General features: G+C 37.7%; 1 protein-coding gene across 1 annotated transcript in view; it reads left to right on the top strand.

The window, feature by feature from the left end:
- The window catches only part of MALRD1 (MAM and LDL receptor class A domain containing 1), a 600,618-nt gene that overhangs the window by 75,944 nt on the left and 511,511 nt on the right, over positions 1-13,163 (top strand). Inside the window, exons 11-12 of the mRNA XM_047755391.1 lie at positions 5,975-6,121; positions 11,019-11,116. Coding sequence (XP_047611347.1) covers positions 5,975-6,121; positions 11,019-11,116 — 245 coding nt within the window. The remainder of the gene's footprint in view (positions 1-5,974; positions 6,122-11,018; positions 11,117-13,163) is intronic.

Genomic DNA, 13,163 nt, shown 5'->3' with positions numbered 1-13,163 from the left:
TTCACCAACTCCATCCTCAAGAATGGTGTTGGGGATACAGGGGCAAATGCCTGTTCTCCACAGCACTTTCAGCTTCAAATGCATCCTTTAAATGAACATAACTAATGTTCTACCGAATGGATGCTAGTGGAGAAGACAAGTGAGGTGTGGGGTTTTTTTTTTTTTTTTTGGTCTTTTTAGGGCCGCACACCCTCAGCTAGGTGTCCAGGTGGAATTGTAGCCACCGGCCTATGCCAGAGCCACAGCAACACAGGATCCAAGCCACATCTGCAACCTACACCCAGCTCATGGCAACACTGGATCCTTAACTCACTTGGTTTGAATCCAAGTCCTCATGGATGCTAGCCGGCTTTACTAACGACTGAGCCATGATGGGAACTCCAAGTGAGCTATTTTTCGTGTTCCTCCAAAAGGAACATATTGCCTCTCTCTTCTCAAAGTGCTTCATGAAAAGGCTGTGTTTTTGACAAAGCCTTTAAAAGTATTAAGTTTTGTAAACTGTTGACAAAAACGTGCATCATACAGTATTGATGACCACAGGCACTACCTTGCATGACCGAAACTTTATACCAACTGAACAACATATGAGTTTGAATACTTTAAATACCTCACGTAAGAGCTATGCTAAGTGAAATAAGCCGGGGGCAGAAGGACAAATACTGCCTGATTCCAAACAGTAGATTTTTGATGGTTATTAATAATACCATCCTGTATGAAACAGGGACATTTAAGCATAAAACGCATATGCATGGAGTTCCCATCCCAGAAACGAATCTGACTAGCATCCATGAGAATGCAGGTTCGATCCCTGTGCTCGCTCAGTGGTTAAGAATCTGGCGTGCCATACGCTGTGGTGTAGATCGCAGGCACGACTCGGATCTAGAGTGGCTGTGGCTGTGGCGTAGTCCTGTAGATACAGCTCTGATTCAGCCCCTAGCCTGGGACCCTCCATATGCCACAGATGTGGCCCTAAAAAAACAAAACAAAATGCATATGCAATATGTTTTTAAAAGTATTTCTAACACAATATAACACGTGCCAAACAAGTCTGAAGGTATACATTGGCTAATTGAACAACTGACAGATAAAACATACCTAATTTTCAGATTCATGCCACAACATGGATGAACCTTGAAGACGTTATGCTCAGTGAAATTAGCAAGTCACAACAGGATAAACATTGTATAATGCTACTTACATAAGCTCCTAGAGGAATCGAATTCATAGAAAGGAGAAGCAGAATGGTAGTTGTCAGGATGATGAGAAGGGAAAAGTGGGGAGTGAGTGTTTAATGGGTATGGTATTTTAATTTGGGATGATGAAGTTCTGGAGATGTGTGATGGTTGTACAACAGTGTAAAGGTACTTAGGGCCACTCAACCATACACTTAAAGTGGTTAAAAAGGCAAATTTTGTACTAATTATATTTTACTACATAAAATTTTGGAAAAAATATATTTAATTTTCAATCAGGACATACAGAAAATCTCCATGTTTTAAAAATGATGGAAGAGTGCTTGCTTCGGCAGCACATATACTAAAAATGATGGAAGAATGGAGTTCCCATTGTGGCTCAGTGGTTAGCAAACCCGACTAGCATCCCTGAGGACAAGGGTTCGATCCCTGGCCTTGCTCAGTGGGTTAAGGATCTGGCGTTGCCGTGAGCTGTGGTGTACGTTGCAGACGAGGCTTGGATCCCGAGAAACTGTGGCTCTGGTGTAGGCCAGTGGCTACAGTTCTGATTGGACCCCTAGCCTGGGAACCTCCGTATGCCACAGGTGTGGCCCTAAAAAGACACACACAAAAAGCTCCCCTAATCATGAAAAGAGACAAAAAATAACTGTGGTCAATAAATAAATAAAAATGATGGAAGAATGGACAGAGCTGTGTTCAAAACAGTTTGATAAATTCCATGGGAAAAATTATTTTAATTGATACATAGGACTTGTTGGAGCATTTAAAATGCCGCAATAAGTTCTGACACTTCAGATGAGAAGTTGGTACAATATTCAAGTGAAAGAAGCTTAAATCAAGAATTGAGTGCAGGAGTTCCCTTCAAGGCTCAGCGGTTAATAAACCCAACTAGGATCCACGAGGGTGTGGCTTTGACCCCTGGCCTCCCTCAGCAGGTTAAGGATCCTGCGTTGCTGGTGAGCCGTGATGTAGGTCACAGATACAACTTGGATCCCCCGTGGCTGTGGCCAGCAGCTGTAGCTCCGATTTGACCCCAGCCCTAATCTGGAAACTTCCGTATGCTGTGGGTGCTGCCCTAAAAAGAAAAAAAAAAAATGTAGTGCAATGCATTAAATTTTTACTGTGATACTGTCTCTGGATGTCTTTCATGTTTTGGAAAAAAAAAAAAACCAAAATACTTCCTGAGGGTAAGGGAAATGTATGTATATTTAGTAAAGAAAAGATCCTTGTGCTTTCCCAATAAGTATTAGCAAAATGTTTATGGAATCATATTAAAATCTAAAATACACTTACTGAATGGAACATTCCCCATTCATTCTCATATAAACTTTTTTCATGTGTAATAGAGAACTGATTTACTTCTGAACTGAGGAATTCATAAATATTTAAATTTTTATGATCCAGAATTTTCCTCAGCTTCCATGATAAACTTCTTTTTCTTCTGCCAATATGCTTCAGTGGTTAAATATACTAGAGAAATCTTTGTCATAATTTTTAAATATTACTCTGATGAACTCAAACATATATTGTAAGATTATAAACAGTGGCATAATCTCATGCTCTGATTAGAAACAGTGAAATGTGTCTGTAGTCACAGAAATTTAAATAAAAGCAACCACATAATCAAATTAATTTTTTTAGATTTTGTAAGTGTTTAATATTACACAGATATGGTATCATAAGGCATTTATTAACTGCCAGAATGTGTTTGGCCTGCCAGTTTTTTTTTTTATATATTTATAACTTCACCCTAAATATTTTGAATTATGTAGGAGAAATAGTAATGAAAGAACTTCAGCTTTGGTGACTGAAATTTGGCTTATATTTTATGGTGCAATTAAGTTATAGAACCTATAGCTTTAAAAAAGTCCTTTGAAGTATATTGGAATGAATATCATTGGTTAAAAAAAAAAAAAAAAACCAGTGGAGAAGTTCAAGATTTTTACAGAGGTGATTACACCATTTTGCTTTCATATATTTTTATGGTGATGGACTTTAAAAATTAATTTGCATTTTTTCAAAGGACAGTGGCGTTTAGTGTTGCGTGAAAAGTGCCATGACTGACATTTTTAAAGATAAAACATCCAGGTAATGAAAGAAAGGCTTTGAACTTTTCTCCCAAAACCAAATTTCAACATTTATACAATCCAAAGTGAGTTTTTCTTGAAATCCTCTTTACATCTTCTCAGCCGAGTGACACAGACACAGATGAGAAGAGTCTGGGGAGGGCATGGTGATGGTTACTTCGTACTTTCCATCTCCACCGTCACTGGTCTTGGAGCCCTTTCACACCATTGCCTAGCTGGGGAGTAGGGTGGTTATTGCAGAAGCCACCTGCTGTAAGATTGTTATCTTCATGGACTTGAGCTTCCTTTGTATGTCAGTATATAATTTATTGCCCCAACAGGGCGTATTGAATTTATTGGCCAAACAGGGTCACCTGAGAGGAAAGAGCAGCAGTGTTAATTATTATGTTGGGACGACACCCATAAACTAGGGCAATCCTGGGCAAAAGCTGATGAAAGATTTTCTATTCCAGAGAAGCATATTTTTAGGAATTGGGAGTGCCCTTGGTAGGGGGAGGTGGAAGGATTCCTTGACCAAGTTTACAAACAAGAATTTGGGAACTTTTAAACACTTTTCAAAGGTGAGGTATATTACTTCAAATCTTGCCTAATTCTGTATTCCACCAACTGACCTAGAAGAACTGGGGGTTTAGCAGGTGATAATTCACAGAGGACCAAAGAAGTAGATCAGATCTGGGAGTTCCCATTGTGGTGCGGTTGTTAACGAGTCCAACTAGGAGCCATGAGGTTGCGGGTTCGATCCCTGGCCTCGATAAGGATCCAGGTTAAAGATCTGGTGTTGCCATGAGCTGTTGTGTAGGTTGCAGACATGGCTCGGATCCCACGTTGCTGTGGCTGTGGCATAGGCCAGCGGCTACAGCTCTGATTAGACCCCTGGCCTGGGAACCTCCACATGCGGCCCTGGAAAAGGCACACAGACACACACACACACACCCCTCCCTAGGTCATAGGTTCCCAAGATTGCCTAAAAGCAGAAGAGTCTCTTCTTGGAGGGAGTAACTTTTTATCGGAGGAGGTATTCTGAAACTCTGTAGCCAGAGCTGAGAAAGGAAAAACATCCAAATGTTACAGATTTCCAGTGAAGTACTATATGGGTGAATAGCATTTTCTCCTCATAATGGTTCACCATTAGGTAATGTGCAACATTTTTTTCATTATTATACTGTAGTTAATTTCCCTTTTTAATTTTGGAGAAACACATTTAAGGGGGAAAATACTTGCTTGTAAAGAAAAATATCTTTTATACCCATTGCATGACTGTCTCAACAAGCTTAGCTCTAAGATCTAAATGTTTAATTTACATGTAGAGAAAATTTTAGGTGGCAGTGTTATTTGTAACATGTACTGCAGTGTTTTAAGAGTTGACATGTTAGTGATGAAATATCTGGTCGTGAAACCAGGCATCCATTTTTAGACGTTTGGAGATCTTTGATTATTAAGATATAGAGAGTTTATTCAAAATATTGGTAACATCGGTTGTATTGTTTATAACTGAAAATAACGATTGGGAGCAAGCATGTGGTGATGCAGCCTTTTAAATTTTGATGCAGCATTCCTTGTGTAGGGAGATAATTCAAAGCCTGGATATTCCATTTGCTAAAGTTTACTATAGTCAAGTTGCTTAGTGATAAATTTTTGAAAAGAAGATATTTGGGGAGATAATTACATTCACTGTGTAGGGTATTTGTGAAGGCTGATGATAATAGATGTAAAATACAAGATATATTTGGAGCTCAGTGGAAACACATCTACTACTTTTGTTAAAGGTGACAGAATTGTGATCTTTAAGGAGCTTGCCAAGTCTTTAGGTATCTTCTGACCAAGAATTATGTTGTCCTTCCTTCTGTTATGAAAATGCCTCTGCTTGAAGGGGAATACTTGGAAATAGGTTTTAAATTAATTGCTTTAATTTATCCCCAAACTACTATCTAAGATAGGTTGGTACCATGGTTCTTTTATTAGGAAAAGGAAATGTAAGCACATAAGGACTGATTTCTTAAAATCACAAATCAAGTTTTTAGAAATTCTAGTGTATTCCAGTTCTGTGAAACTTGCTGTTTTTTCCTAATTTGGTGGCAAAACTAGAAAATGTGCTTAGGAAACTTACCCTAAACCCCGACTCTCTAGAATTCGTTCTTTTGTGATAAATTAGGAATGTAAGTATTTTTCGACTTTCTGGTTGTGTGTTAGAAGGGGTGGGAAATAGAGTTTAAAATATCTAATTTAGTCTAAGTGGCTATGGAATTTTTTTTTTTTTTTTGAGAAACTTAAAATAGTGCAATAGAATAAATACTAAGGTGTTGACCTCAGGCTCTTTAGGCATCCAGAGTTAATTTAAATTCCATTCTTTAAACTTTTTAAAAAAACTTTCTCAGCGGGTAAATCTTTTTCATCTTGGCAGGTGAAAGTAGTTACTCTCTGAAAAGCTGTAATTAGATGCAATGGAGATGGCCATCCAGGACGCAGTGTCCCAGGCTTGGAGACAGAAGACTGTGGAAGGGCCACCATGTGTTATACAGCACAGGGAAAACTTTGTGAGTTTAGGAAAAGGAAAACCATTCTGATAATTGGAAAACATTCTTTACAAAGTGGAGAGATTGTTCTGACCACCTAGATTGATTGGTTAATACAGGTCAGTGTTGCGCTGCTTGCCCCTACCTTCACTTCTTCTCACCTGTTTTCTGTGCATAACAGCGAATCCTCTCAGGTGTGGCTTTGAGTCTGGTTTCTGCGGCTGGGAGCCATTTCTCACAGAAGATTCACACTGGGAATTCGTGGAAGGGTTGACCACTGTAGACCACCATCTTCCTGATGCTGAGGACACAACAAGCAGACATCATGGTAGGACATCCCCCCCGCCCTTTTTAAACTATTTTCTTTCTTTCCTTTTGTGAAATGATGATACTGTGTATTTTCACTTCTATCTATAGACTATGTAAATAGAACTCTGGTTTGTTTTGCTTTAAACTCCTCTGATTAACCTAATAATTTGTGGTTAATTGGGTTTCCTGAAAGAAGCATTGTTTTAATAACCAAACTTTAAGTGACATTTTTCTTTTGTTTTTATGGCTGCACTTGCCGCGTATAGAAATTCTCTGGCTAGTGGTTAAATAGGAGCTGCAGGCCTATGCCACAGCCATAGCAACCCCAGATCCAAGCTGCATCTGTGACATAGGCCACAACTTGCCACAATGCCAGACCCTTAACCCACTGAGCAAGGCCAGGGTTTGAACACACATCCTCACAGAGATGACATTGGATCCTTAACCCACTGAGCCACAATGGGAACTTCTGGTTACATTTTTTTTAAAAGGTTGAGTTGATGGCATGAAGAGGGGGAAATTCTTCTGATAATTTTCCCTATTTATCAGGAATCATGTACAGGAATAGTTTATTTAGAGTAATTCAAGCTTTGCAAAACATAAAAATATTTTAATCTTCTTTTTAGGAATAGAGAACAGAGATATAGCACTATCTACAAAAGAAATTATAAATGCTCGAGTGCAGTCTTCTGGCTTCTTGTAAGTCTTCCTCATATACTTTTTTTTTTTCTTTATGGGCCTCACCTGCAGCATATGGAAGTTCCCAGGCTGAGAGCTGAATCAGAGCTGCAGCTGCTAGCCTATGCCATAGCAATGCCAGATCTGAGTTGCATATGTGACCTATGCCACAGCTGTGGCAATGCCAGATCCTTAACCCACTGAGTGAGGCCAGAAATTGAACCCACATTCTCATGGATACTAGTCAGGTTCTTAACCCCCTGAGCCACAATGGGAACTCCCTTTTATACTCTTTTAACCAACAGTACAATTTTCATATATTCCCCTATATTAAGAGCCACCATAACTACATCTAACATTCCAATAAAGCTTTGTGAAACTCCAAGGAAAACAGAAGGTGGTTCTTCTGTTTTTCTCTTTATTTCGATGCTATTGCAATGGTACATTACTGTCATATAACTTTTATAATAACACAACTATCCTGTAGGTCCTCTTCAAGCTCATATAACCTCACTAGACATTATTATATTTGTTCCTCCTTTGGGATTTCTAAAGTATGCCAAAACTAAGAGTGCTGACTGTGCTTTTAGCTACTGGAACTTGGAGTTTCCTCGTATCCATGCCCTGGTCAGTGCTCTGGTGGAGATTTGAAGGGAAACTCTCTGGAACACTTTCTTTGCAGCTCTTCCCTCCTCTTTATGAACTACAGCCACTTGAGTCTCCCCAGACTGCCAATTTTTTTTTTTTTGTCTTTTTAGGGCCACACCTGCAGCATATGGATGTTCCCAGGCTAGGAGTCGAATCAGAGTTGTAGCCACTGGCCTACACCACAGGTCACAGCAACGCCAGGTCCTTAACCCACTGAGCGAGGCCAGGGATTGAACCTCGTGGTTACGAGTCAGGTTCGTTTCTGCGGAGCCAGGACAGGAATGCCCCATCTTTTCAATTTGAGAAGACCACCGCACTTCTCCTGGCATCCTCCTCCCGGAATGGCAGCTGGAAACTCAGTGTAGGCAGTAAGCTGGGAAAAATGCATAGCTTGGTTCATTTAGTTCCCCTCTCAGACCTCATTCGCCTGTAGTTCTACGTGCTCATTGTCCTACATTGAAAACCAGTATATATTGTTTTGATTTCTTTGCCAACATAGGACAGAAGATCAACTCTGGTCCCTGATACTCAACCTTGCCTGGAAGTAGAAAAAGCCTAATTCTTTTATTTGTTTGCTTCATTTCTTTGGTCTAGATACACCCTAATGTATCTAGCCTCTGGGATGAATAGGTGCATAAGAGTTCAGATGAACAGGAACAGTCTCTTTGATATGCTGTAATTCCATAGTTTTCCTAAATCAGTACATTCTTTGGAGTTGGATTGTAAGAAGATAAATCCAGAGACCCATTCCTAGAAGCAGGTGGGTCTGGGATCCGAGTTTAGTTCTCTCTCTTTACACCTTACCTGCATATATAAATTTTAAGTCAATATTATCCAATTTTCAAATATTCAGTTAAAATTCTTTCAGAATTGCATTTAGCTTCATCAGTTTTTACTAACTTAATATTTTCCTAAGATCATCTTTCTGCCTAAAAACATGGTTTCTCTTATTTAATCCGAAGGCTTATAGTTTTCCATGGAATCTTACAATGTTCTTCATGCAAGTCCTGTCCTTTTTTGTTAGATTTATTCCTATGTATTTTGTATTACTGTTGTTATTGTGGGTAGAATATCTCTCACCATTTCACGTCCAGGGTCTTATTGCTAAAATAAGTAAAAATGACTTAAAAATATCTCTCTGTTTTCCTTTACCTTACTAAATTCTCTTATTAATACTTAATCTTTTAGCTGCCGTTATGATAGCACTTATGCGTGGAATCTGAAATACTACACCTATCAACATATCTATGAAACAAAAACAGATTCACAGATGTAACGAAGAGATTCGTGGTTGCTTAGAGGGGAGGAGGTGGGGGAGGGAAGGGTTGGAAGTTTGGGATTAGCAGAGGCAAACTATTACTTATAGAATGGATAAACAAAGAATTATATTCCATATCCTGTGATAAACCATAATGGAAAAGAATATGAAAATCGTATATTTATGAATAACTAAGCCATTTTGCTGTACAGCGGAAATTAACACAGTACTCTAAGTCAACATACCTCAATAAAATTAAAAAAACTTGTCTTTATTAAAAGAGAGAATCTGTTGGAGTTTCTATTTTTACAGTTATGTTATTGCAAAACATGTGAAACTCTAGCTCTACTTTTCTATTGTGTTTTCTTGAAATTTTGTTTTCTTGACTTCTGCATGTGCTAGATCTTTAAGGTAATATTGGTCCAAGATAATTAATATTATCTAATATTTCCTTAAATTAATCATGGTGATGGAAATCACTAGGTAGTTTCTCATTTTAATTAAAACGGTTTGCTTGCTTGCCATTGAAGATGTTATTTATTTTGAGGTTGGTCATTAATCCATATTAATTTCACTTTTTAAAATTTTATTAGGGTTTGTCATTTGGAATGGCTTACTATTTTTTCATAGTCTTTCCAATATTTGTTGATATGAATCTATTGATTTTACCTTTGCTGATCTAGTTGGCTCTATTGACAGAACTGCTAAATTAAATCAAACCTCTATTCTTGGAAAGCTCAGATTGATTTGGACGTATTATATTTTTGATAAGTATTTCAAATGCAATTGAAACATTTTAATTAGAATTTTGTATCTATGATCATGAGTGATATTACTCTTTTTTTCATTCTGTTTTCATCATTCTCAGCATTAGAGATATCTGGAATCATAAAATGAGTCAAAGAGCTCTCCATATTTTTCTAAGACCTGAGATATTTGCAAGTAATGTGCAAATAGTCATTCTTTAAAAATTAATTAAAAGTAGCTGTGGGGCCATACTTTTTTGTAGTTTTTTTTTTTTCCTGTCACTTTTCCAGTTACTTTTGTGACCTAACCAATTTATTCAAACCCTTTGCTTCTTTTATATTTTGGGGATTTAGTGTTTATATGTTTCATCCTTCATTAACTGCTTGTTTGAAATCATCCATATTGTTTTAAATGATCAAGGGAGTAAGATATTTGCATATTTATTCATCTTTAGAATTTTAATTAGACTTTTAAAAAACATTTAGTTGAGTTTCACTTGAACCTGAGGATTTTTAAGCTGGAATAATTTTTCAAAATCATCTTTTCCTACTTTACTTTTTTAGAGGTGAACTAGAGAATTTAATGAGCTTATAAATACTGTTTCCAATACTCTTCCTTTGGATTTGGGGAACAGTGGTCTTTATCCTTCTCAGCTGTCTTTGAGATTTAAAGCCCACAAAAACTGGGTTCTTTTTTTCCCACTCAGAGGCCACACTGCTGACCTATATATAGCCTTGGTTGTTTGGTTAAGCACGTGGTATCTGTAAAGTAATACATTTTAATTCTGAAATCCTTTTCATTCTGTGCAGTCAGCATTGATCTCTCTCTAGGAAAATCACCTGAATTTTTTTTTTTTTTTTTTTGGTCAAAATAGTTGGCTGTCCAAGTTACACATCACTCTGTGATTATCAAAGGGCAAGATCAGACCTTGACGTTGTTCAGATAGCCTTCCTTGTAAATTTCAATATTCAATGAAGCTACCCCTGACAGCCATTCAGAATGTGTGCTCTTTTGAGCTGCTAAGAGATGTTATCCCTCTATACACTTGCCAAGAGCACATCCACTGTAGTTAAAATCTAAAACAGTTATTTTGTTAGTGCCCTGATTAGATCTTTAATTAAGCTTCCATCCCCACTAGCACAGACAACAATGTCAAACATGTAAGCCCCAGGAGAAACCAAGTTCATTCCACAGGCTTGCTTCCTTCCGTGTGTTGTAAAGAAACTTAAAAATAAAGGTCTCTGGGGAATTGCACGAGGTCATGTTGACTATCTAATTGTAAGCTTAGAAGCTTCATTTAATTTGATTTTAAACTATGACATGAATTAAGCCAATAAGCATATTTGATGCAAGGTTTAGATCAAGAGCTTGCTCGTCATCACTTGAATTTTATTTTAGATATTTAATGTTATCCCAGGTGAAAGCACTTTTTGGTTCTCTGTGGAGCTTACAGGTAAAGGAATAAAAATGTAATTTTCTTTATCTGACAGTTGAATGTGTGCAAGGATGAGATATTAGAGCAAAGAGCTGCTAAATGTATAGCAGTAGAGCTTGTATCCATATGACTTCATGTATGTATTTACAGGGTCGTTTCTTTATTTGGGGGTGCATCGGTCACCAGCAGTGGCGAAGCTTGGAAGTCCTGTTCTTACTAAATCACGCACTGCCTCTACTCCATGTCAGGTAACCAATTATTGGTATTTCCCTTGCCCATTCTGTGGTTGTAAACTGTTAGGCTTGGGTTGCTCTGGCTAGTAAATGCCCACTGTGTTTTACTGCTATTTTCATGAAGAATTGAGAGATTTATATGAGCTATTTCAACATGAAATGTCATGTCATTCAAGAAGACCTATAACTTATATCCTTCTTTTTGGGGGGGCGCTATTCAAGAATATATATGTCATTTTGTATTCTTTCCGCATTGTTCTTTCAGTAATTTAAAGCTGTGGGAATACGTTATGCAAACTGCTTATTATTTTGGTCAACAATATTAGTTGAGGAAAATAAAATCAGTTGAATACATTCTGTTGAAAGGATGAGGAAAGGATGAATAAAGAAAGATAAACATGGGCAGAAAAATAATGACATTTCTGAAATTTTATTTTTTCAATTAGTCCTTCCAGTGCCAGGTAAACATAGAGCAAGGGATAAAATACTCAGTCCATTTTCGAAGCACAACACAGTGGAAACCTGAGGGAATTGGGAGTCAGACTGACCTGGTTCCAAACACAGTTCTGTCACAAATGATATGCTCTCTTTGAGACTCACTGGAAGCATAAGTTTTAGCACATTTTCTTCCCATGATTGTGAGAACTCAAACGTGATTAGATAAAGCACTTGGCAAAGTATTTGGCACATAACACATGTTCAATAAACATATCCCTTCACTTTCTGTAACACGCGTCTACATTAAATGTTTCTGTCCAGCTTGCCTTGTTTGCCGTCCTCTTGAGAGTTCCAACATATCCCAAGCCTTTAGGATTTCAGCTGTTTTTCTTCTTTAGTGATCAGAAAATAATGAAGGGAACAGTAGTGCTATACACTAAATTCATTGCCTGGAAATGCAGGGTTCTAGCAGTTTGTGCAGGCATTCCTGGTGATAAACCATAGATCATTCACAGGTGTAGATTTAATTATACTTGCAGCTTGATGTAAATCTGAATGAGAGTGCCTGGAACTCTTAATAAGTTGTCTTTTTTCTACCTACCCCTCCGCCTTGGTTTTCACTCCCCATTTTTCTGTGGGCATTCAAATTAAAACGACTGCCTGGACTCCACTTCCACCTCACCCAAATGGCCTCTAGACTCTCTCCCACCTTTGGTTTATTTTAATTAGGTCTTATATGATATATAAGAACTCCTGAAGCATTTGCTTGCTCTTTACAAGTACTGTAGAGGCTTTCTGAACTTTAAGTCAAGGTCATATACCAAAGTAATACAATCACGGTTGTTAAATACATTAAAGGCATTGGGTACAAAGGAATAGAATGTGTCGATTCTGCCTCTTTTTGCTGAAATGGGGACTAACAGGAAGAGCACGTAAGAAATTCTGAGACTCACTTAGAAATCACACTGTTTTTTTCTTTTAAAGTTGATCTACAGTTCCTATCATTGTATCTGTGGGGTGTGATTAATTTGTGATCCTTGGATTGCATTTCAGTTTATGATTTTCTACCTGAGGCCATTTTTTCCTCTGTTGTTTAAATTTGGAGCTTCCCTGTGGGAGCTACTGAAGTGGAGCCTCAGTGAAAACAGTGAACAATTTAGATGCTTGGTGGTTTCTTTCTCAGGACCAAGTCTTCAATCTTCCAAGGCCTTGGATACTGATATAGTGCTTTGCCTTGGCTTTTGGAAAAGTAAGACTGTTTCAAGGTTTTTGGAAAAGTGAGTGTTAGAGAGAACCCGAAGAGGTATTTGGGGTTTTTTTTCCCCCTTTTTATCTGTATTTTTTCCCCCTTTTTACCTGTATCTGCTTGAATGTTAGTAATTTTTGAGTTGGAAGTAGGGATATTTGGATTACCTTATAGTATTTTCCAGTTTAGGATGTATTATTAGATTGTTAGAGGTTTATTGTCTGAGTGGTATATAACTAATATTCTCTCCCATAGGAGTATTCTAAAAATACGCTCTTTTTCATAAGTGTGTTAATGTGTTTCCTTCTTTCATAAAAGTTACAAAATAATCGAACAAGTTAAATTCTTACTTTCTTGAGGAATCAGAAAATTCAGCCA

The sequence above is a fragment of the Phacochoerus africanus genome, chromosome 12, assembly GCF_016906955.1.
Source record: "Phacochoerus africanus isolate WHEZ1 chromosome 12, ROS_Pafr_v1, whole genome shotgun sequence".
Taxonomy (NCBI): domain Eukaryota; kingdom Metazoa; phylum Chordata; class Mammalia; order Artiodactyla; family Suidae; genus Phacochoerus; species Phacochoerus africanus.
This window is presented reverse-complemented; position numbering and strand designations above follow the sequence as displayed.